Genomic DNA, 27,043 nt, shown 5'->3' on the forward strand with positions numbered 1-27,043 from the left:
GACAGCAATGGAAACTAAGGAAACAGTTCAATTCCTGAGGACAAAACATTCTTTTATACTTCTTCTCCGTTATTCACAGGTATGGGATGAACTAAGGCTACGCATGAAAGACAATATGGGCCAGATTCTGATTTCAGTTCCACCACTGTAACTGTGGAATAAATCCAGTGGAGTCTGATTATCCTACCAAAAGATATAGATAACTCCACTGACCTCAAAGGGAGTTATTTGTATGCTGAATTAGTAGAGCAGAGCCCAATGATTAGCAGTCAGTGGAGTTACTCCAAATGTATTACTCATAAAATTGAGATCAGAATCCAACCCCTATCTGGATAACATTTATTTAATAACTCATTATTTTGTTATTTTTGTGGCTTTGATGTCCCATCCATGAAATGCATTTACTGGAAGAAGCCATAAATGATTGTTTTAAACCTGAAATCAAAATGTGACTGTTTGTTGTTCTTAATATTTTAGTTCTTTTTAATTAAAAAAACCCACTCACGCAAAATATATAGAAACTGCCACAGTCCTGGACTAGTAAAGTCCACGGTCATGTGCACCTACAAAGAAAAGGTCCCTTCAAAAAATTAAAACTGCCTAAGAGTAGGAGATGAGTTAAAGTGGGGCAATGTATAAAAGCAGGAAGAATGGCAGAAAAATAGTTACAGTAGCAATAAATGAGTTCCAAGGTAGAGAGGAAGTCAGGGACAAACAACAAAGAAAGAAGTCACAGACATTGGTGGAGCAGCAGGAAAATAAAAGTCTTCGGACAAAAAGAGTGTCGGGAGAGGAGATTTTGAGTATAGAGTTATTTATTGTGAAAAACACCACAACCTAAGAAAACTGACCTAATCAGATCTCAGTAAATACATGGAGGTTTTAGGGGCTGAACCAATCCCCGTTGAAGTCAAGGGGAGTTTTAAGATTAAGCACTTGAGGACGGATTTTCCATAGGTATTTAGGTGCCTAAAGATTCAGAGAGGTGTCAACTTTTACAACCTAATACGATTGCAGTATATGAATAAAATTAAAGACAAGCCAGCTGTATACTAACACACACGCTGAGTTCATCCATACATTTCTTGACATCAAACAACACTCAAAAAACTCCACACACTTTTTTCCCCTCCTGTAATGACTATAAATATTTTTCTTGTACATCCTTGAATTTATGCATAAAAACATCAAACAAATCTATTGGACAGCTGAATAAAGATGTGCATGCACAAATCATGGTTCTACAGCTATCACCAACCAGGTGAACTATGCTGTTAGGATTCCTATAGAATCATTTGGGTGTGAGCTTTGCTTTAGGCCTGATCCTTAAACACGAACATAACTGTGCTCTTGTGAGGAGGGGTCCCAACAGGCTCCTCGCATCAGTAAAATTCTGCACATGCTTAAGAGTTTGAAGGATCACTGCTTGCACTGTTATTTCTGTAGCATCCTCTGTATAGCATTTGGTCTTGTAATTATCCTGCTATGATAAATGTAAGCATGCATTTTTGTACTATGTTTCAATGCCTTTAGATTTTAAATCAGCCTGGTGACTGCTTGATTAGGTTTATGTGACTCCGATATGTTGTAAGCACTTCCTATTGCCTGAAGAAGCCAAGAGATACATCTCTGGTGAAGGGTTTGGTGATGTAGATGAAACTACGCTTTGAGAGACCTGCACATCCAGCTGACCCCATACCACAGTAGCTTCATACCAACTCAAGGCCACTATCTTGGATCCGGGCCAACAGGGAAGCAAATATCAACTGCCAATTTAAAGCTTTTTAAAGATTTTCAATCACAGATTTGGGTTATACCAACATTTAAGTGTAGGCAGTATTCACAAAAGCCCTTGTAATTGAAAACAAAGATTTTGAAACACTAAGAAAGTAGCCAGGAAGAAGTACTCCCCAGGAGAAGTAAATCCACAATAACAGCCAGGCTTTTGTATCTTCCTGCATGATCTTCATCACCTCAGAAAATCAGGCCTCTTACTTAGGTACCTATGTTTTGAAAAACTTGTCTGTCACAGGTCATATTCTTATGAGGTGTAAATTATCATAGCTCTATTGATTTCCATGGAGCTACGCCAGTTTACACTATCTGAGAATATGGTCCCACTTCTCTTCAAGATCTCCACATTCTGTTCAGAACCTCACGTAAGGCCCACTTCAGTAAAATATATGTTTGCTTTCCACGGTTTAAAGCCTGCATAAGCTAATACTGCCACCTCTGGGGAATGTCTCCACAAGGTAATACTGCTACCATTATGGATCACACTGGACACAAAAGTTATTATTTATCTTGCATCATAACCGAAGCATGTTGCATTACAACATGATGATGTTGCATTGTAACATGGGGCAAAGATGGCAGTGAAAATGGCAATGAATGGTGTTGGAGGTTGGATATCTGGAGCTAGATTCACAAAGGGATTTAGGAATTGTGACAAGGAGCATCACCACACCTAACTTCTATGTGCCTAGAAAATCACTGGGCTTCACAAAGCCTGAATTAGGTGCTAAGGCTCACAGTACAACAAATGGAGGGAGACAGGCACCCAAGAGTGAAATTCACAAAAGCCAGCATGGTGAGCAAGCAGCCACCTAAGAAAGCCAATGAAAGATGTGGAGGAGAGGGGTATTCCTACGCCCTGCCCTGCTCTGAGAGTTCAGTGCCTGTCTCGGCTTGGGAGTCTCAGCAGTGAACCCTCCCCTAGATTCAGGTGCCTAAGGCATTTCTTGCAAGAGCCCAAGAGAAGAGGATCTCTTATAACCTCTAATCCAGTAGTTAGGGTACTTACCCGCATTCAATTCCCCATCTGTCTGATGAGAAGGCATTTAAACTGGGGTCTCCCACCAACCAGGTGAGTGCCCTAACTACTGTGCTGTGGGATATTCTGACGTGGAGCTCTGCCAGATTTTCCTATTGAAGGCATTTCACTTTTGATAAATAATTAGAGGCTCACTGGAACAGAAGGACTGGATCCTGGGTGAATGCTCTTACAACCATTCTCTCTCTCTCTCGCCCCTCATCCACAGCTGTTTTGTGTGGCAGTGGGCGTTCTCTGAGGAAACCTACCAGATCAGGCCCTGCAAGTGAGTTAGGGGAAGGAACAGCGCTTTTCCCTCCGGTTCATGGATTGTGCTGGGGGTTAGATGGGAGATAGACATCTGGACACCTATAATGAGGCAGCAGCGTGCATGCTCAGATGCAGAAACATATGCACCTAGGGAATTTTTACCCTGAAAATTTAGGCACTGAGTGAGTTTAGGTGCCTGCCTACAGCGTTCAGTGGAAGCTGAGCGGGGTTTTGTGCAGGGTTCAGTGTCACTTAAATCTGGAATTTAAATGCCTAACATGTCAGTAAGGCACCTAAGTCCATTTGTGAATCTGGGCACTGCAGGCATCAGTGTTAGGTTTAAATTTATTTAACATCTTCATTAATGATCTTGAAGAAGGAATAAACACCACATGTATGAACCCTGCAGATGATGCTAAGGCACTAATCCTGCAAATACTTGTACATGCTTAATTTTAAACACAGAAGTGTTCCTACTGTCTTCCATGGGACTTCTCGCAGGTGCAATATTAAGCATATGCATAAGTGTTTAAAATCAGGGCCTAAACTGGAAGGCACTGAGATTACTAACAGGAAGAAAGAAGTAATCCAAGTAACCCTAAAGAGATTAGACCCAGGGAAGGAAACAGCAAAAACAAGATTTGATTAGGAAAAATGAAAGCTAATACATCTGGGCAAAAATAATCCACAATACTGATTCTTAACATGAACAAGAAACGTGGAATGCAATAATAGCGTTAAGACTCCTAGAAGTGACCGTGGATAGCAAAGTACCTGAGGTATGTATTGAAATATGACAGCAAAACAGGCCAATGCAATTTAGGGCTGAATACACAAAAATATCATGGAACAAGGAGGTAATCTCTTTCTATAAGGTTCTAAGGTGATTTCTTTCTATATGGTTCTAGTGTGACCACACTTGAAATGCTGCACACATAGCAAGACACCTCACTGCCAGAAATATATTGACAAAGTAAAGGAAATTAAGAGAAAAGCAATAAAAATGAGCAGAGGGCTGGAGGAAATGATTTTTGAGGCGAGATTAAAATGGTAAGGTAATGTCTACACTAGCAATTATATCAGCAAAACATTTGTCACTTGAAAAAACACCCCCCCGAGCAACATAAATTTTGCCGACATAAGTGCTTGTGTGCACAGCATTATGTCGGTAGGAGATGCTCTCCCACAGACATAGCTACCACAGCTCCTTAAGCTGGTTTTATTATGTCGATGGGAGAGCTCTCTCCCGTCGGCATAACACAGCTACAATAGCGTTCTTCCAGCGGCACAGCTCTATCAGTACAGCTGTGCCGCTTAAGCTTGTAAGTGTAGACATGGCCTAAATATGCATAGGTTGTCCAAGTGATAATTAAGTCATTAAGGACGGTGGGGATATGACAACAGTCTACCAATATTTTTAGTGTGTAAACACCAAGGCAGAAGAATTATTTAAGGGTGGTACAAGTAAGTGTAAGTAGTAACAACCGGATGCAAAATACAGAAGGAAAAATGTAGGCTGAAGATCAAGAAAACTTCCTGACAGTGAGATATTAGAATATGAAATAATCTCCAAAGAGAAGTGGTGGAAGCATCATTTGAGACATTAAAAGCAGGCTGAACAAAGCATTAGAAGATGTACTGTAGGGAACAATCCTGAATTGACAGGGAAATGCGTGACCTAGTGGCCTAAAAAGCCCTTTCATCTCCATAAGTCATTTCTGGAATTCTATAAAACACCACAAAGCTGCAATGCAATGTCATGGCATCAATCCTATTCACACTGTCATTCATTGGGAGCTTATTAACTATTTCATTATAATTTAAGACGTAAGAGAAAAAAGCTGATTTGTGAGTTAAATTTCCTTGTAGCATGTAGTTTAGTAAAGTTAAAGGGCTGACTGATGTTCATATCATGTGTTATATTGAAAACAGAACCTGAGACCATTCAAAGAACCCTAAGGCACAGCACTAGCCATAGGGTACAAAAATAACATCAAATTAATCCTGTAACTATAACAGCACCTAGGGAAATGTTCTCTAAATTTGGGATTTTTTAATGTCATAATGGCTGATTTTACAGAATACAGCAAAGACCCACTAAAATAAGACAGATGGCAAAAATGCATGATAAAATTACTATCTGTCTGGTTTTTTGCCTTGCTGTATCCCTTTGTCTGGTCCCCAGATCTCCAAGTTGTGTTGCTGGTTTTGCATAGCAAACTCTTTCTTGCAATTCCACCAGGATTTCAATAATTTCCACCCCACTATCAACCTCAGCCTGGACTACTCCACACAAGAAATCCACTTCCTGGACACTACAATACAAATAAATGATGGTCACATTAATACCACCCTATACCAAAAACAAACTCACTGCAATACGTATCTTCATGCCTCCAGCTTCCACCCTGGACACATTACACGATCCATTGTCTACAGCCAAGCCTTAAGACACAACCGGATTTGCTCCGATCCCTCAGACAGAGACAAACACCTACAGGATCTCTATAAAACATTATTAAAACTACAGTACCCACCTGGAGAGATGAAGAAACAAATTAACAGAGCCAGATGGGTACCCAGAAGTCACCTACTATAGGACAGACCCAACAAAGAAAACAACAGAACACCACTGGCCATCACCTATAGTCCCCAGTTAAAAATCTCTCCAACATATCATTAAGGATCTACAACCTATCCTAGCCGATGATCCCTCTCTCGCTCAAGCTGTGGGAGGCAGACCTATCCTTGCTTAAAGACAGCCCCCCAACCTGAAGCAAATACTCACCAGCAACCATACACCCTACAAGAAGGCCAATCCAGGAATCTACCCCTGCAACAAACCCCATTGCCAGCTCTGCCCACACGTTGAATCTAGTGACACCATCACAGGTCCTATCTACATCAGCCACACCATAAGGGGCTCATTCACCTGCATATCTACTAATGTTATATATGCCATCATGTGCCAGCAATGCCTCTCTGCCATGTACATTGGCCAAACCGGACTGTCACTACACAAAAGAATAAATGGACACAAATCAGACATAAAAAATGATAACATCCATAAACCAGTCGGAGAACACTTCAATCTCAGGGCACTCTGTAGCTGACTTCAAAGTTGCTATAGTCCTACAAAAAAAACTTCAGAAACAGACTTCAAAGAGAAACTGCTGAGCTTGAAATCATCTGCAAACTTGACACAATCAAACTGGGTCTGAATCGGGACTTGGAATGGTGATCTCATTACAAGAAGTAATTGTCTCTGATCACACATTCTCACCTCTTAATCAATGGCTGTGAATAGGCCTCAAGTACTCTACCTGAGTGGACTTTGCTTTCATCCACCTCCCCCATTGTTGTTACTTCCCTTGGATATGTATATACATGCCTATGTGATTTCTATTCCTTACATCTGGCGAAGTGGGTTACAGCCCACGAAAGCTTATGCCCGAAGAAATTAAAATGTTAGTCTTTAAAGTGCTACAGAACTCTCGTTTTTTCTTGCAATGTGTGCTTGCTGCTCATGCAAGTTCACGTTGCTAGTCCACTCACTCATTCAACACCTCTAGGGCTCTGCTACCCATGCAGGTAATCAGAAGCAGTCAATCAATAGTCCCAGCAATGTAGGAGCATCTTGGTTAAGTGCTCCTTCAGCACAGGCATACCATGGGGGTTAGAAGGAGGTAAAGAATGATGCAGCAGAAAGGGGAATCTGGAAGAGATAAGAAGAGTGGAGCAGAGGCAGATGAAAGGGGAAAATGCCAGAGGGAGGAAGGGCACAGAACAATGGGGGAAGGACTAGAAGAGAACAGAGTAGGGAGAAAGAGAAGAGTACAGCTGGCAAAGGGGAACAGACTGAAAATCAGGGAAGAACAATTGACCATGGGAGTACAACGTAAGAGAGTGAGAACAAGATAGGGTTTGAAGAAAAAAGGGACTAGAGTAAATAGACAGAAAGTAGAGGAAAAGGATTACAGAAAAACAGAGGAGTTCTAAAATGGAATAAAAAGAGAGAATAGTGGAAAGAGAAATAAGTGGGGAGAAGAGAGATAACTGAGGAAAAGGAAGAAGAAAGGAAAGACTAAGAGATCTGCTAGAAGGTCACACTGACTACTCTGCTTACAATTCTTGGTTCTGTGTTAGAAGGATGTAGCTTATTCTAGGGGATGCAATTTGGTAGGAGGAACAAGCAAAGGGTCTTTATTAGGGCTTGTCTACACACCAAAGTTGTACTGCTTTAATGATACTGGTATCGTTAAAGCATTATAGGCCTCCTACTGTGGATGCAGTCCTATCCATATAAAGATGATTATACCAGTATAGCTCATTCCCAAGAGTAAGGGAAACAAGCTATACCTGTAAAAGGATCCTTTATATTGGTCTATCATGTCCACACTAGGGGTTGTATCTGCATAAGTACTTCTGTAAAAAAATTGCCTCTTACCAAAATAGTTATACAGGTACAAAAAATGTGTGTTGGTCAGGCCTTAGGGTGAAGAAAGGTGGGGCTTGATCCAATTTTTGCATAATAGAAAAGTGGCAACAGTAACATAAAGCTGAAGAGATCTCAGAATTGACTTTATACAAATGTACCTAGTGTTGAGACCAAGCAAAATTTCAGCACAGTACTTAGAATCTTTGACAGGTCTAATTCTGTGAGGCATTTCAACAGAATATATGTCGTGTGCTGAAATATATATGTAAATATTATGTTAGGATGATTTGAGTACTGAATTTTTTACTAAAAGTCAAAATTCTAAGCAAATGCCTTCGTAATTGGGTTAAGAAAATCAGTTAAGCGTCGACGTTAAAAACACTCTAACAAATTATATCTGCAGTTGTTGGTCAGGAGATCTGGGGTTTTTCTGAAGTGATAAACAGAGTAATGCCAATACATATCTCAAAAAATAAGATAATATTCCATGCCTCAATCTGACATTTTGTGTGTCTTTATACTACCGGAGTAGAATACTCACAGGTTTTCGAGTTGGCGTGACCTGAACGGAATGGTAAAATTCTGGTTGAACTCTGCTGCTTTTCTTGATTTTTCTTTTCCTTACAGAAGTTTCTTGCTCACTCAGGTGATGTGATTCCACTAGAGGGTGTGTTTCTTCAAGGCGAGGTGCTACACGTCGTCTAGCATGACGAGGACTTGGTCTAAAACCCTGTGACATAGAAAAGACAATCGCAATGTTTGTTTGACAAATCTCAAAATGCAGCAGCAACATAACAGAAGAAATATTGTAGAGGATCTTATTAATGATAAGGACTAGAGAGAAAAACACACTGAGGATGAAGGTTTACAAATACAGTAACCACAAAATTAGCATGCAGCAGTAAAGGGACTTTGTTAAGTAGTTTAGGCATTGCATTTGTTCTCTCTATATAGATTATAAATATAGGCAGAGATGGTAGTTACACCTATAATTAAGGTTGCTTAACACTTTGAATTATAAGCCTATGTTTTCAGTTGCTCATATCTTTGCCAAACTTTATCTATTCAGATTAAAATTTTCCATGCTTGCTCTCTGCCTCAGGATGAATTGTTTTGGAGAATTTCAGCAAAAATGGTTCAGTCGTGTCTGAGAATAAGGTTAGGTAAAAATCAGTAGTTTGCCAATGTTAATTTTTTTGCCAGTCATTTATTTTAAAAGCTCTACCACTTGCGGGATTTGGAGGAGGAACTTGAAATTTGGCAACAGAACATTCCTCGGGTCAAGAGGCTGCCTTTTGCTGTCACCACATACATCCACACAGGTTTGGCCAAGTTATGGCCTCTGAAAATTGACATTTGCACATGCTCAATAAAGCCTGTTAGAGGCTTGCTGCTAAAAATCTCTGAATATGCTCCCAGCCCTATGAAGCTTCATTCGCACAAGCTAGCTGCACCGCCCATGCTACCAGCACAATAAAGCCCTATGTGCCAACTGCATTAAGTATGCTCCCAGTATCATGAAGCTCCTACAAGCCAATCACACTGACCGTGGTCCAACCCAACACATATCAACAGTATGTTCCCAGCGCTTACTACACCCAGGTCCCTAATTTAGCATCTCATCTACCTAGTCACACTGCTTTTCAGAATGCATGTGTCAAAGCTATATCCTTGCCTGTGCTATCTGTAACGAAAAGACCATGTTCCATTTCACAGCCCAGAATAAAACCAAGAATTCCTAATTCTCAACATTCTTCTCATGTCTAGAAAGTAGCTATGTAAGCTACTGCCAATGTGTGTGCTTCACCACCCTGTAATGGCTGGCCCACGTAGAAAATAATAATATTGCTACCAGCTATTCCTTTACATAAATTTATGCTGTGGATCTAAAGGTCCTGGTTCCAACCCTCCTTATGTCCCATGCAGGGCTGGGTGGTCAGTAAAGTTCCATATGATGTAATTTCTGTTTTTCCAGTTTGCTTTTTTAAAAACCAAGGAAATTACATACAAAATTATGTTAAAAGAAAGTTATTTAAGTGACAAATTCAAGCAATCACAGATAGCAAAGACCAGAATTACAGGTCCCTATGCAACCTTAATTTGCTCCCTTTGTGCCTATGCATTCTGATACAGTCTTTCATTATATGATCACATGCTATTTGTTTTCCCTGATCCCATGCCTCATTCAATGTACAGGATGGTCAGTGAATGAAGCAGAGAGTTGTAAAAAAAAAAAAAAAAAGAATTACACTTGTGTTTAAGTCACTCCACTGGGACACAGGAGAGTTGTGCTCGATTCTTGGCTCCACCTCAGACTTCATAAATGATGTGGCACCAGGCTTTCATAATACATGTGTGAAAGGAGCTGAAATAAGGTCCCCGGGCTAAGCTTAATTCTGACATTTCCTAACTTTTGGATACTTGACATTGCACCCTGACATTCTTTTAATATAGTTTTTGTACGTGTGTGTGTGTGTGAGTGTGTGTGGGCTTTGAGCCAGGGAGGGGGGCTGCCACCTGGCTGCCAGCCCAGGAAGTGGGCAACTGCCACCCAATCCAAGCTGGGGCAGAGGAGGCTTCCACGCCGGCTCGGACCCAGGGATGTGGGAAGGGGGTTGCTGACCATCTTCAAGCCGGGGACCTGGAGGCTGTCCCTCAACTCGGAGCCAGGGCACGGGTGGTTGCCACACCTGAGAGCCCAGCTCACGAGATGCAGGAGGCTGCCACCAGGCTCCCACCTGGGAGCTGGGACCCGGTGGGAAGCAGGGTGCTGCTGCCTGCCTAGCTGCCGCCTGCCTCCCAGCTGTGACCGGACGGAAAGCGGGGGGCTGCCGCCTGCCTTCCCCAAAAGCTGGGGTCTGCCGCTCACTTCCAAGCTGGGAGCTGCAACCAGACGGGAAGCGGGTGGCTGCCATGCACCTTTCCTAAAAGCTGGCGACTGCCGCCTGCCTCTCATCTGGGACCGGGCGGGAAGCGAGTGGCTGCAGCCTGGCTTCCCGGGACTGAGACGGCTGCCACCCGCCTCCCAGCTGGGAGATGTCACTGAGCAGGAAGCGGGGGGTTGCCGCCTGCCTTCCCCAGAAGTCAGCAGCTGCCACCTGCCTCCTCTTCACTCTGTTTTTCCCCGGGTACCCCCTGCCTGTGTCTCACGTACCCGCAGGGGTATGCGTACCACAGGTTGAGAAACTATGCTTTAAAGAACTTTCACTTCTGAGGGTGTTTGTAAAAAATCAGTGATCTTGATTTTGATTTTGCACTTTCTGAAGTCAAAGGCAAAACTCCCAGGGTCTAATTCTGCCCTTAATTATACCCTATCAAATTCCAATTGCACAAGGTATAAGTTACAGCAGAATTCGGTCCTCAGCTTCTTCAATATGAGAAGGATCATATCCATAGTGGCTAGCATAAACAGCCTAATATAAGCTGATGCACCCAAGAAAATCATGGATTTTGAATAATCCACAAATATTAAAAGATGTAAATCCATGATGCTGCGTCATACTATAAAAGCTTTTTGCCCCAGTTACCATTCACCTGCTCTATGAAATAAACAGCAAATACGGACAATTTACAATATCTAGTTAAATTAATCAAAGTGAGAATGAATTAGGGAAAAAATAATACAGTACAAAGAGAACTATTTATGTAGTTGTTTAAATCTTTAGTTTCCAGGTGAGGATCTTCTCTTTCTGTAAAAACAGGAATGTGCATTAGGGATTATTATTCACTGTTAGGAAAGTAAACCTTAAGGCTGATGTGACTAGGGAACCCATTCTGAGTTCTGCATGAGTAAGGTTCTTTGAACCCTTAATATATGCTTAAGTTCACAGATAAAGAACTGACTACTTCTTGAAGCCTGTTTCTATGCAGGGCACATTAGCCATTCCCCCATTCCCCTCAGAGCCGGATACAATGCTCCAGGACTGCATATTTATGTAACACAAGTATTTGATAAAAGCTAAGCAGCTCTAAAAGTGCTTAGAGATGCATGCCAAAGAGGGATTTAAATGTGTGGATCTCTCCCACTGAATGACTTCATGTCAAAAGAGCTTCTAGGTTTAATAATTAAATATTTTGTTTAAATATTAAAGACCCTCTGATGCCTCCTGGAAAACTCTATACTATATTTTGTTTATAGACAATGCTGCTCATATGCATCTTCCCTTGTTGTTTATTGATAAGGATACTAGCAAGAAAATAGGATCTTTATCGCTTTAAGACCCCATCTGCTTCTGTCATAATCTTCTGTTTGCTGTATCATAATTGGTTGCTCTGGAGAGGATTATGATGTGATAAAAGCAAAGGATCATGATTTCAGGTGGGAAGTACCAAGCAGGGGGGAAATTAATTCTTTATCAACACAGATGATAGATGGAATTTGTATTTGGGCCAAAACCTGAAGTGTCTACTCAGTCCTGCAGTGGAACCTTTGCTAGAGTAAGGGCTCAGAACTGCAAGATTTGGCTCCTTAGTGATAAAAAATGAAGAAAGAAACAATTCAATATATTGGCTTTAGCGTCAGTATATTTTTTCATGTGAGCTGATATTGCTGTGCTGAACACAAAAAAGGCTTGTTTGTCAAAAAACACGGGAAAAAGCTGTTTGAAAAATTAAAACTATTAGCTATTCCCCTCTCTCTCAATAATGCAATAAACAGGCCTATCTACAGGGGTAAAAAAAATGAGTCAGAGGTTTAGTCTAGGAATCTGCAACTACAGCTTATCGCAACAAGAAAAGATGCATTACTCCACAATGAAACAGAAACAGACATGCTAGAGAGTTGAAAAGTGCTAATGAGTGTTAGTGCAACTAAGTTACATTGCATGGATGAACCTTAGCATCTCCATTTTCCCTGGTGATTTGGTCTCACGCACAAACACATAAGGACATCATACGCGATGACTCACTGAAGGCTGTGGGAAATTTTTTCTACATTCCCAAGAATGATGTAACATCTAGAATCTAATTCCTATGCAAGAATCATTTTTTCACTGTGATTTCCCTTCCAGCTAGCAATCTTAATGTTTCAAACAGCTTCTGCCTTAGTTTCTCAACAAATGAGCCTTTTCTGCACTAAACACAGCAGTATCAGGCAGTATCAGGCACAAACACATAAGGACATCATATGCGATGAACTCACTGAAGGCTGTGGGACATTTACTACATTCCCAAGAGCTCTGATTTAACACTTAGAATCTAATTCCTATGAGAGAATCTAATTCCTATGCAAGTCTCATTTTTTCACTGTGATTTCCCTTCCAGCTAGCTATCTTAATGTTTCAAACAGCTTCTTCCTTAGTTTCTCAACAAATGAGCCTTTTCTGCACTAAACACAGCAGTATCAAGCAACTTTAAAACAAGAAAAAAAAGTTACCAGGTTTCTTCTAAACACTAATTCAGTGGCCCGAAGAGCACAAAGACCTGCACAATCTTTCTTTCCGAAAGATGCGGTAGCTCAAAGGTGTCTGACAGTGGCCTGCGCCAGATGTTTCAAACGGAAGTACAAAAAAACCCACATTAGGTAGATTTGAGATAATTTGCCCCAGTGAAGGTCTCATCTAATCACTCCTGGTTAGAGATTGGCTTAAACCCTGAAGCATGGGGTTTTATTTCTTCTCCAAAAGTTTTCTTAGCAGTAACTATTATAACTGGATATTCTTGCTATCCATATAAATGTCCAAGCCCTCATTGAATCTTCCAAATGCTTGGCATCCCCAACGACATCCTGTGGCAATGAGTTTCACAGTTTGATTATGTGCTGTGTGAAGAAGTATTTTCTTGAATTAGTTGTGAATTTGCAACCTATTAATTTCATTGACTAGCCCTGATTCTTATGTTGCAAGACAGAGAGAACAGAAGCTTCCACTCTACCTTCTCCAGACCATTCATTATCTTATATACTTCTATCAGGTCTCTTCTTATTTATCTCTTTTCTAAACTAAACAATCCCACTAGTTTCAATCTCTCTTCATAAGATAGGTGTTTTATGCCTCTACTCATTTCCATCACCATTCTCTGAACCTCTTCTAACTTAACTATCTCCTTTTTTGATATGGGGTGACCAGTACTGTACACAGCATTCTAGATAAGACCACTCCATTGATTTATATAATGCCATTACAATATTTTCTGTATTATTCTCCATCCTGTCCTTATACATCTTCACATGCTCTTTCCTTTTTTAACTGCAGCTTCACATTGAGCAGAGGTCTTCAATGAGCTGTCTACAGTGATTCCGAGAGTTTTTCCTAGCTTGATATTAATTTAGAAACCTGCAATGTTCAAATTTTTCTCTCGCATGTGAATTACTTTGAATTTATCAACACTGAACTTCCTCTGTCATCATGTTGCCCATTAATTTAGCCTGGTTAGAACCCTCTGAAATGCCTCATAGTCTTCTCTGGATTTGAGTAACCAAAATAGCTTTGTGTCATCTACAGATTTTGTTCCGTCACTTATCATATACTAAACAACATGACACCTTGGTGGAAAGACTCATAACAATTTTATTCTTTGCTGTTATGTTAATATTTTCCAGATGAGGGCTTTTTGGATATTGCATTGCACTTTTTCCTCCCCCCCTCCCACATTTCTACTATATGGTTTTTCTGAATTCTTCTTCTGACATTTTTAATAATACTTCTATAAGAAACAAGGATGACTATGCCCATTCAGTGCCCATTGAAGTAACTGGAACTCTTTGCACTGATTTCAATGGGCATTGGATCATGGCCCAAATTACCTCATGGCAGAGCTTTGGTAGGCTACAGGAAAACTGCTGCTTAGTATTAAGCCCATTGAGGGCACTAATAAAAATGACAACAGACTTCAAGTGTGTTTGCAAATACGTTTCCAGACATCAGAGTGAGCCCATCAGACTAAAGCTACTTTTGCAATAGCACTAATGAATTTCAAAATCAAAGGAAGTTAAATGGAATCCCAACACAGCACTCTTGTGCTTTTTTGCAGTGGTTATGCAAACATGAAAATTGTTATCTATTATTACTGTCAATTAATGGCCTCAAAAACAGTCTTTGAATTGTCAGTTGTTGCCTATTTAAGGCCTATATATTTCATGTACATGCAACCTAAAAATTCTTAAGACCTAGAAACAATAGTGTGCATAGCATTATAACAATTCTCAAGATGCTAGAGTTCTGAACAATCTTGAACATGGGCAAAAATGAATTAAATTCTTTTCTTGAAGTAACTACTTGATAAGGCAGGTGTCTTATTAAATAATTCTAGTGTATTATATTCCACAGCCTACTGAAAGACAGTTTTGAGAGCTTTCCCACTATTCATTCAAGTGCATTGGAAGTTATCATTATACATATAGTTTGTGCATGTGTGTGTGTTTTAAAGAGTTGTTCAACTCTGAAAAGTGACTGTACAAATAGTATTGTGCATTTCGCACTTTATTGTCCCTCAATGATTTCTGTATTGAATATGCTCAGTTTACAAATATAAAGATATTTTATCTAACTTCCAGTCCTGCAAACTCAATCTACGAGCTGGGATTCAAACTGAGTTCTTTCCTTCTGCACATCACTCATAATAAAGGTGCTGCAAACTAAATCAGGCCTTTGGTGACACCAGCCTATACCATTGCTTTCAGAAGGCTCATACATTGCAACTTTAGTACATAATTCTATTCATGATTCGCAAAAGAGAAGAGAAACCAGCTCACTCTCTTAGGGTATGTCTTCACTTCAAAAAAGATGTGCTCCTAACTCAGGTGAGCTAACTCAGATTAAAATAGCAGTGAAGTTTTTAACTCAGTTTAGTAGCTCAAGTTCATCCCTAGACTCCCCTATGGTCTTTAATTCAAAATGCTAACACAAGTTAAAAGCTGAGTTGCCATGTTTTCACTGCTATTTTAACCCTAGTTAAGAACACACCCTTTTTTGGCAATGAAGACTTGCTTAATTGTACCGGCTCCACAGAGCTAACAGAAACAAAACACATAAGTTCTTCAGATAGTTCAACTACTCATTATTTCGTTTTCCCATCTTTGTTAAGGGTCACCCCTAAAATGACCTGAATTGAGATCCAAAGAAAAAGAATATCACACACTGCATTAAACTCTTTACTCCCATTCCCTGAGGAGCAAAGATTCCCTGCCTCTTCTTCGCACGTGGCCTTATGTTTATCCTAGAATGGGACATTTTTCTCCCTAAACTTTTCTAAAATTTCCTAAGAGGGAGGAGGCCAGTCCTCTGGTTATGAAGACTAACTGGTACTTTGTGATGAACAACAGTACATCTTCCAAGATAAATCCGAAAGATCAGAGAGATTACAAGTAATTGTGCTTTATATAACCAGCAAGAGATAAATTTCCAATCAAGGTCATCAACAATTACATTGAAGTCCTGCCTTTGGGTGCTCAAATAGGCCTGTATATGTATACATACATGCCCTTATGTATTACTTTAAAGATCCAACTGTCAGATAGGATATCCTATTTAATAATCCACACTGAAGCACATATAGTTGCTTTATATGAAGTGATGCTTAACTGCATTACGCTTCTGTAGCATTTAATATATTTGTTGTTATAAAATCAAGATTCCTCTTACTGAGCTGACACTTGTGTACTTCAAAACAAGAAGTTTAAATGGAATATGAATTTTTTAGGTACAGAATAGTACTCGTGTATTTAAGTACAGCTGATGGTCCTTATCGAGATCTCATTTGCACTGATGTAAACAAGAAGTCCATTTAAGTCAAGGGAGTTTCACAAGCAAAAAATGGGTGACATGAGATTGGGCCTCCTGCCCCCAAACCTCTTCAGTAAGAGATGTGATCTGAAAACCTGAATCAGTAAAGGTATGATGCTGTCTATTTCAAAGTCCTTACAAGCATGATATATAAATGAGTGAAGTGGAATTTTACTTTAAATAGAGATGGATAAGCAGGTGGTAAAATACCAGGTAGCCATACTTCTGCATACTTCCTAAGTAACTTTAAAATATCCTAATGATAAACAGGTAGCTAACTACATTTGGCCATTTTCTGCCTTACCCAATAAACCCTAGAAGTTGGCCTGATCTCAAGTTATTCCTAAAATCAGAGGTGAGAGGGTGTCTTGTTCCCTATTTCTTCACTGAGTTTGTTACAGCCTGTCCAAGTCCCTTCCCCTTTCCCTGGTTCATTCAAAACCTAAATCAGGGATTGATACCCTCAGTACAATCTTTTTAAAAAATTAGAAAGCAAAGAGTCATATTTGGTTAATGCAATGGCCACTGATGATCTAGAATGAAGTTAAGTAGCTTAGAATATTTCCTGAGCCACGTGTGTAAGAACCTTCAGGACTAGAATCTGGGACCATGTGGGCTCCAGGCCACTCATACATTCGCATTTTTACTGGAAGACAATCATCCTCGCACTTCGAGGGATCGCCGACGACTTTTGCATTGCCACCAGAAGCCCCGGCTTGGTTTCCGCTGAGGTATACTGGGAAGCTAGACACTGCAGGAAGTTTCACTACTTTTCTCCTGACTGCAACATGGTAACTGGCCAAGGCTGCCCACGGCCCAGCCCTGGCACCAGCCCTGACAGTTTGCTCAGACTCCCTTCACCCCTCCAACTCCTCTACAGAAGATGGAAGGGTCACCCTCTGAACAACAGTTCCCTGCGGGCCACAAACCTGCAGTGCCAAGTCACCCATCTGATGACAGAGAACCTCATGCTACAGAGCCAAGCTGCACAGTTTGCAACCTTCCTAACTCACTACAGAATGCACCCCACAGACCACACAATGGTGGCTAACAATACTTAGCCTACTCACCAGCTAAGTGTTCAACTGGGTTCCCTGCCATTGGAGCAGAAGAGACTGGGACACCTTACTGCAAGCCTTCGTGACCATCTTTGACATAGAATCATAGAGTCAAAGAGTTAGAAAGGACTGCAAAGGTCATCTAGTCTAATCCCCTGCCAAGATGCAGGATTTGTTGTGTCTAAACCACCCAAGACAGATGGCTATCCAGTCTCCTTTTGAAAACCTCCAGTGAAGGAGCTTCCACAACCTCCCTAGGCAGTTTGTTCCATTGTCCTACTGTTTTTACAGATGGGAAGCTTTTTCTGAGATTTCATCTAAACCTGCTATGCTGTAGTTTGAAACCATTGCCTCTTGTCCTGCCTTCTGTGACAAGAAAGAACAACTTTTTTCCATCTTTTTATGGCAGCCTTTCAAGTATTTGAAGACCACTCTCATGTCCCCCCTTAATCTCCTCTTTTTCAAACTACACATACCCAGTTCCTTCAGTCTTTGCTCATATGGCTTACATTCCATCCCTCATCCCTTTGATCATCTTTGTTGCTCACCTCTAGATCCTCTCCAGTTTCTCTACATCCTTTCGATATGTTGGTGACCAAAACTGGATACAGTACTCCAGTTGAGGCCTAACCAGTGCTGAGTAGAGTGCTACTATCACCTCCCATGACTTGCATGCTATGCCTCTGTTAATGCAACCTAAAATTGAATTTGCTTTTTTTGCAACAGCATCACATTGCTGACATGCTGAAATTGTGATCCACCACAACTCTCAGATCCTTTTCAGCAGTGCCCCTGCCACGCAATTTTCCTCCCATTCTGTATTTATGCATTTGGTTTTTCTTCCCTAAGTGTAGCACCTTACATTTGTCTTGTTGAATTTCATTTTGTTGTCCATAGCCCACTTCTCCAGTTTATTATGATCCCTCTGAGTTTTAGTTCTATCCTCCAAAGTGTTGACATGCCCCCAAGCTTTGTGTCATCTGCAAATTTCATCAGTATGCTCTGTATTCCTAATCCAGATCATTAATAAAGGTGTTAAACAACACCGGACCCAGAAGAGATCCCTGTGGAACCCCACTTGAGACCTCCCTCCAATCTGACATCATTCCATATTTACTCTTTGTTTACAGTTATTTAACAAAGTATGTATCCACTTAATGGTAATTCCACCAAGCCCACAAGTTTCCAGCTTGCTTATCAGAATGTTATGTGGGACTGTGTCAAAAGCCTTGTTGAAATCCAGGTATATTATGTTCACCACATTCCCCCTATCCACCAAACCAGTTACGATGTCAAAGAAGGAAATCAAGCTGATTTGGCATGATTTGTTCTTGGTAAATCCATGCTGGCCTACTAGTGAGTACCCCTTCATCCTCCAGGTTTTCACAAACTGAATGCTTTATACGTTGCTCTAGTAGTTTCCCAGATACTGAAGTCAGGCCGACTGGTCTATAGTTTCCCAGCTCCTCCTTCTTCTCCTTCCTAAAGATGGACACTATGTTAGCCCTTCTTCAGTCTTCCAGGACCTATCCTGTCATCCATGAGTTTGTAAATATTATTGCCAATGGCTCAGCTAATTCCTTCAGTACCCTCGTGGGAATAGAATCAGGCCCCACTAACTTGAATTCACTGAAATTGGTCAGAAGATCTCTGAAGGCTTTTTTACTTATCCCAATCTGCATACCTTCCCCTTTATTGTCTATTGTAACATCGCTAATCATCCAGTCACATGTTATTTGTTGTGAGAAGACTGAAGCAAAGTAGGCACTGAGTAGCTCTGCCTTCCTATCACCTTCCATTACCAGCTCATCTTCTCCATTGAGCAGCGGATCCACATCATCCTTAATCTTTTTTTTTGTTTTGTCTGATATACTTTGTCTGATATATTTGCCATCTTGCCATCTCTAACATTCCTTGCCAGCTGTAACTCATTCTTTGCCTTGGCTTTCGTGATTTTGTCCCTACATGCTCACACTATTCCTCTGTATACTTCCTCGGTGACCTGCCCTTCCTTCCATTCCTATATGTATCCCTCTTAGTTTTTAGATAATGAAAAAGCTCCCTGTGCAGCCACATTGGCCTCCTGTGGTTCTTTTTATCTTTCCTCTGCATCAGAATAGCTTGATGTTGAGCATCTACATTACATCTTATAAGAACTGCCAGCCCCCTTCAACTCTTCTTCCTAGTTGTCTTTCCATGGGATCATGCCTACTATTTCTCTGAGTTGGTTGAAATCTGCCTATCTGAAGTCCAGTGTCGTTGTTTTGCTGTTCTCATGTCCTCCTTTCCGTAGGATCTTGAATTCTATCAGATCATGATCACTTCCTCCCAAGTTCCCAACCCTTTTAACGTTGACAACCCACATCATGTCTGCTCTGCAGAGGCTGCCCTCCATAAACTCAATGGACAGCCACCTCCTACACCACTCACTTCCGACAGCTTGTGGCTCATGCCAAATAGAATGAGGCAGCCCAGCTACACCAATTCTGGAGGTAAAAGATGAACTAGCCCTCATTGAAAACCCCATCCACCTAGAAGTCTTTTTTGAAAAGGACAAAAGGGGCAGCCCAATGCCCCCACGTCCTGCTACACCAAAGCCTGTACAATGGAGTCCTGAACCCATGCAGGTCAAGCCTAGTCACCGATGCCTGATCCCAAAGGAGAAAGAATGTTGACAGCACTTGAACCTCTGTTTTTAATGTGGGGTGCAGGACACACCCTCGTCTCTTGTCCAGCTTGAAAGAGTTTGGAAAACAGACCAGCTCAGGCCCAGTAGGGGGGTCCAGCCTGGGCATCACCAGAGCTCTATGCTCCGGAACTACTCTCAACCCTTGAGTAGGACCTAACCCAGGAACCTTGGGGCCCCCAGCATTTCCAATTGCCATGGTAATTGGGGGCCTTGGGGAAGATGCAACCAATTCCCCTGCAACTGGCAATGATAGACTCTAGGGCATCTGTCAACTTTATGGACACTAAGGTAGCCCAAACCCTCCAGATCACTTTCCAGCCAAAACCCACATAGGACCTGGGGAAGATGACTGATGGGTCACTCCTATCATCAGAACTGCTGATTCAAGAGACCATCCCCTACAAGCAGTAGTGGAAGATACCAGGAAATAATACGTTTTGATGTGATCCTCTCTCTCTATTCCTCCTGATAATCCTTGGCATTCCTTGGTTGGAGAAACATGACCCATATATCTCCTAGCAGCAGAGGAGTATTAGCTTTCCCTCTGAATACTGCCACAAAGCTTGTCTCCAACAAATCAAACAACGCCCCAGAAAGACTCTCAGAAGCAAGATACTGGATGCCAGAGGCTAGCCCAGAACCCCAACCTCTCGGACAAGTACTGAGACTACCTGGATGTATTTAAAAGGAAAAAACACTGATTCATTACCCCTACACAGGGACTATAACTGTCCAATAGAACTACACCATGTTCAAACCAGAGCTGGAGGCACTATGTGCATATATCCAGGAACATCTCATGAAGGCCTTCATTTGGCAATCCACCTCTCCAGTGGAAGTACCAGTCCTCTGCACGAAAAAAGATGGGTGACTATGCTTCTGCATAGACTATCATGTACAGAATCAGTTGACTATTTGTAACCAGTACCCTCTGTCCCTCATCTGCCTGTGAACTGCAAGAATCTTCACTGCACTAGATCTTTAGGGGGCATACACTCTAGTGCACATAAGGCATAAAGACAAATGGAAGACTGCTTTTCGTACCCAATTTGGCCACTTTGAATATCTAGAAATGCTGTTTGGCTTACCCAATGCCCCCACAACATTTTGTAAACAATATATTTAGGGACATCCTGGACCAGCACGTGATCATCTATCTTGATTACATACTGGTGTTTTCTGAGAGCCATGTGCAGCATTACCATCATGTGCAGTCTGTCCTAGAGAGGATACAGAAGCATGGTTTGTATGCCAAACTAGAGAAGTACACCTTTGACCAGGCCATGGCCAAATTTTTAGGTTACACTATTTCCCCGAGGGCAGTCAGGTGGACCTCCAGAAGGTGGAGGACACCTGCAACTGGCAGAACCCTGGACCCTCTGAGAACTTCAGGGATTCCTGGATGTTGTGAATGTTTATAGGCAATTAATCGCCAACTTCTCTGAACAAATAAGCCCACTGACTTCCCTCCTTCATAAAGCCATTTAATTTATTTGGTCACCTGAAGCCCAGCATGATTTCAACCAGCTCAAGACTGCCTTCACCATGGTCGCAATTCTGGCACATCCCAACTCAACTCACCCATTTATAGTAGAAGAGGATGTGTCCAATGTGGCCCTCAGGGCAGTATTCTCACAGTGACTTGGACCCCAGTCAGTTCTGCACTCTTATGCATACTACTGTCAAACTCACCCCACAAAAATTAACTATGAAATACTGGACAAGTTGCTGCTCGCAATCAAATCTGCTGTTGAAGAATGGCATCACCACCTTGAGGGAGCTCAGCACCCAGTATAGGTTCTTTTTACTGACCATAAGAACCTTGAGTACCTCTGTGAGGCCGAGCTTTGAACCAGAGGCAGTTAAATTAGGCCTTGGTCTATTCTCAGTTTGAGTTTGCGATCACCTACTGACCAGGAAACCAAAATGGGAAAGCTAACACTCTATCACAAAAGGGGAAATACTACCAGGAAAATGAGGAACCTACTTCTGAGCTCCACTACCTCCTCAAGACTAGTAAATTTGTCAATGACGCAATTATCAAGATTTGAGCTCCCTAATCCAGTACACATCAAAAGAAGAGCCATTCATCCAAAGAATCCAGTCTATGCCATTAGAGACTAAGATGTACTGCTCCATGTGGGATGAAATAACACACTTTGACAAGCGCATATATGTCCCCCCAATGGCGCCCCTGACTGGAGGTGTTATGACTGTGCCATGACATTCCATTGGCGGATCTGTTTGGCCAACTTGAGACTTCCTGCATGGTTGTTTGTTTTTTCTGGTAGTCCCATAAGCAGTTTGAAGTCAATGCTTACATGCACTCCTGTGAGTGCAGTGCACATATCAAGATGCTCTGGACTAGAGCACTCAGCACCTTAGTAGCCCTGGAGACTCCAGCTAGGCCTTGATCTGCCATCCCTTTAGATTTCATTGTGGAACTCCCAGTGTCTGGTGGCCATACAACAGTCTTAACTGTTGTGGACCATCTGACTAAAATGACCTACTTCATCCCTTGCGACGATGCTACTGCCAAACTCCTGAAGCTAGTTCATCTTTACGGACTTCCAGAATACATAGTTTCAGACCAATTTATCTCTTCAGACAGTTTATCTTTCACTTTTGGCGCTAACCACCCTGGTTAACGCATGTCCGCGTACAAACCTCCATCACATACCATCCCCAAACAGATGGACAAACCTACAGGGTAAGCCAAGTACTGGAACAATACTTACAACTTTTCAAAAACTATCACCAGGATAACTAGTCCACACTCCTGCCATATGTAACATTTTCATATAACAATGCCTCTACAGGTCAGAGCTCCTACTTCAGGTTCCACCCCCATTTTCACCTGGCACTACCAGCAACCTCCCCAAACCCAACCACTACCATCTGTATCCATCAGATCCATCCATCTCATACAGGAGGAGCTCAAGAACCACGTAGAAGAGGTGAAGAAGGCCTACAAGAGGCACGTGGACTATCAACGACAGGAATCTCCATTGTTCACAGTAGGCCATAAGGTATGGCTCCCTGCAAAGCATCTCCAGACCAGTTGACCCTTTCAGAAACTGGGCCACCAGTTCCCGGGACCCTTCCAGATATGCCAGTTAACTTTAAACTACATCTTCCCCAGTTCCTCAAAATACACTCACCTATACTGAGAACGCCTTTCCTGAACAAACCACATCCCTGCCTCCACTAGTAAAAATCCAGGATCACAAGGAGCATGCCATCCTCAATTCCCAATGTAATGTGGTTGCCTGTCGTGGATTGGAAGGGCTACAGCTCCCAAGAGTATACCTGGGAACCTGCTTCCCATGCCCATGTCCCTGAGCTAGTAAGTGTGTTCAATAGGACTCATCCCCACACGCCTAGACTGGCATCACCCTAAGAGGACGGCCTGAAGAGAGAAGTGATGTACAACCTGTAGGACTAGAAACTGGTATTATAGGGGTTCCAGGCTGCCGACACTTCTGCACTGCCACTGAGGCTAGGTTTCCACTGTGGGACATGGGAAACTAGACACTACAGAAAGTACTGCCCAGTGGGGCCTTACTGGCAGCCTCCCGCAGCTCACTGTTTGGCCTATGCAAGTATATAAACGGGAAAGCCAGCACAGGGAGTTATTTGAGCAATGGTGCAGACTGCCTGCTTGTTCCTTCTCCAGAACTTGCTGTGAACCCCAGACTTCAGCTCCTGACTCTGCCTTGTCCCCAGCTCAACTACTTGTCTCCTGTTTGCAAGTTGGCACCTGACCTTGACTTCCTGGCATCCTGACCCAGCTAGACCCTGATTATACTACTTTCTTCCTGTTTGCAACTGTATGCCTGACCCTGACTTCCTGGTATCTAGACCTTGCTCAGCCCTGACTCCACTACTCATCACCTGACCACAACTTGGTAACTGACCAGTGCACACAGGCTTCCCACCTTTCAATCCTTTGTTACTGCCCTTTTGTTTGTTCTCCTAGTTTTGGGAGACTCCTGGTATGCATCATGAATCAACACCGAGGAATTCACTAGCAAACAATGTGCTTTTAAATTAAACTTGGAATTTTAAGTGTTAAAAATACAGCAGGCGAAGTGTTTCATTTTGTCTCAAATTTGAAATACACGCATGAGTAATATATAGATACTGCAGTAGCTACCCATGTCTGACAGGCTAGTCTGAAAAAAATGCACCTCTTCTGTCCAATACTTCCCTTTTGAAAGGATATTAGTGAGGGAGGAACCTCATTATGCCTCAGTTTTCAAATATGGATGGTATCCCATAATCCTGCTATGAGTAAAATGGTTAGAAAACCCACCAGAGATTTAGCAGGAATATGAGGAGCCATCTAACTGTAAGTGAATAATCTGGAGAGCCAGTTAGTTTGAAAAACTACAACGGTATAAAATTAATATGGCACACATTAAATGGATTAAAAACTGGCTAACTGATAGATCTCAAAATGTAACTGTAAATTAGGAATCGTCATCAAGTGTTTCCAGTGGGTCCAACAGGAATCGGTTCTTGGCCCTATGTTATTTAATATTTTTATGAATGACCAGGAAGAAAACGTAAAATCATCACTAATAAAGTTTGCAAAAAACACAAAAATTGGGGGAGTGGTAAATAATGAAGAAGACAGGTCATTGACACAGAATGATCTTGGATCATTTGGTTTGCTGGGTGCAAGAAAACAATATGCATTTTAGTATGGTTAAATGTAAATGTCATAACTAGGAGCAAAGAATGTAGGCTATATCTGCAGGCTGGGGAACTCTATCTTGGGAATCACTGACTCTAAAAAAGATTTAGAGGTAGGGGTGGATAATTAATGAACGTGAGCTCCCAGTGTGATGCTGTGGCCAAAGGAGCTAATGTGAGCTGAATCGATTAAAAAAGGATGTTGATCAACTGGAGAGGGATCAGAGAAGAGCTGCGAGAATGATTAAAGGATTAGAAAACATGCCTTATGGTGATAGACTCAAGGAACTCAATCAACTCAGTTTACCAAAAAGAAGATTAAGGGGTGACTTAATTACAGTCTATAAATATCTCCTTGGGAAACAAATATTTGATATTGGGCTCTTCAGTCTAGCAGAGAAATGTATAACCTGATCTACTGGCTGGAAATTGAAGTTAGACACATTCAAACTGGAAATAAGGAGTACATTTTCAACAGTGAGAGTAATTAACTATTGAACAATTTAGTGATGGTGGAGTCTCAGTCACTGGCAATTTTTAATCAAGATTCGAGGTTTCTCTAAAAGACATGCAGAGCTAGAAGGGGACTGCAGCGTGAAGCTGTAGGAAGAGAAGATCTCCTGCAGTGGTCCCTTAAGAAGGGAGTTGAGGGTTGGGTAAGAAGACCCAGATGAAAGTTTTGTTTTTCATGTGGGGAAAAGAAGATCAGGCCTTGCATCTTCTCCAGCGTCCCAGACAGCAGGAAAGGACAGTACCCTAGGGAGGAGCAGCTGTGCCCAGCTTAAGGCTGGGCAAAAAATCTGTTTTTGTGTTTGCTTTTAGGAACTTTGTGTTAATAAATAAACCAGCCCCCAAGAAAGGCTGTGATTGGATGAGCAAGACCTTTGTTTACGAAGCCCTGAAGAAGGGGAAAACAGGAACATGGCACTACAAGAGGCACACCCAGCCATGAGTGCTGCTTGGGTGGTGGCCACTGTTACAAGAGTCTATCTGTGGCATGAGGAGCTTAGTGTGTGTTATAAACTGATGTACAGGATAATTGAGGTTGTAACTTCATCAAAATTATATATTTCTAGCAAAGGAAACAAAAGGATTTACTAGAAGGATGTATGTGACTCTGTAAATACATCTACAATACCTGAGAGGGTACTCATAGAACTGTATATATGGAAAATGAAGTAACAGGGAGAGCTGCTACTTATCGTCCAGATTCTTTTCTCCTTACTCAGGCATTGTGTCCCCTTACCTGCGGAGAGCCCGGGGGCTGTGTTAACTCATCATGGAGGCTCTGGAATCCAGTGCAATCCTCTTTTGAGGGGTGGGAGGTGCAGAGCTCTGGGGGCTGCTCCTGCAGTGATGCAGTGCCAATATTTTAACAAAGACCTACTGAGGGACCCCTCCAGCATTTCAGTGTGCCATGGTCAAGCTGCCACACTAACAGAGTGCCAGGAGAGAGCCACAGTAGGCCAGAAGGCAGCACAGAGACACAGAACTGCCTCTACTTCTTCCAAAGGAAGGCAAACCTCACCCTTTTCAGTGGAAGCCTTCAGAGGAAACTCCATAAACGGAACTGTGCAAATTTTCCTGGTCCCTATGTGGAATTCTTCACATAAGAAAACCATCTGACTATGCTACTAATCATTACTATAATTATTATGATAGTGCCCCAAGGGTCCAGTCAAAATCAGGGCCCCATTGTGCTAGGCACTACACAAACACAGTGTTTACAATCTAACTATACAAGAGAGACAAACAGAAAAGGACAGACAACATACATGCATATTGTAAATGGTACATAACTTACTAGTTATTTGCTCAGTGTCACCTCTTCTATCTGGGCCATACTCTCAAAGCAAGGGGAAATTCAATGCACCACTGATAGCAGGCTTTGTCCTTATACAGATATGTAACTATATCTTATATCTATTCCCACCTACAAATGTTTTAATGCACATATATGAAAATGTTATATTTTTGTCTCTGATTTAGTTTTCCCATGACACTATTCCTTGACTTCACCAGTTAATATAAAATAGTTTAAATATCCTGGGGGGAAATGTGTCAAATATTACTGAAAAAAATATTTTCAAACTGATTCAGCCCTCCAAGGACTAGGAGACATCCTTTGAATAGGTGAATGCATGCATTTCTCTGTCTATTACTTTATGCTTCTGTCTACCCTTGAATGTATTCCCTCCAATCAAATACCAGACTGTAATTCAGCTTGGAGGCACTGCGGATTTTTCTCTTCACTGGAGCAGTGTGTATCTTCAGCAGTTTATAAATAACTCTAGAACTCCTGTGATGAATTATAGCACAAGCATTCAAAGGCTATTAATTATCATTTTTAAGAATATT

The 27,043-nt window shown here is 41.7% G+C and overlaps 1 protein-coding gene across 3 annotated transcripts in view; it reads right to left on the reverse strand.

Moving 5' to 3' along the window:
* The window catches only part of DST (dystonin), a 453,158-nt gene that overhangs the window by 420,004 nt on the left and 6,111 nt on the right, over positions 1 to 27,043 (reverse strand). For all 3 annotated transcript variants that reach the window (XM_067565502.1, XM_067565501.1, XM_067565500.1), the window contains exon 3: positions 8,062 to 8,250. In XM_067565502.1, coding sequence (XP_067421603.1) covers positions 8,062 to 8,250 — 189 coding nt within the window. The remainder of the gene's footprint in view (positions 1 to 8,061; positions 8,251 to 27,043) is intronic.

Source organism: Emydura macquarii, unplaced genomic scaffold (assembly GCF_026122565.2).
Source record: "Emydura macquarii macquarii isolate MOO-44397 ecotype Brisbane River unplaced genomic scaffold, CSIRO-AGI_Emac_v2 contig_2680, whole genome shotgun sequence".
In the NCBI taxonomy this organism is placed as follows: Eukaryota; Metazoa; Chordata; order Testudines; family Chelidae; genus Emydura; species Emydura macquarii.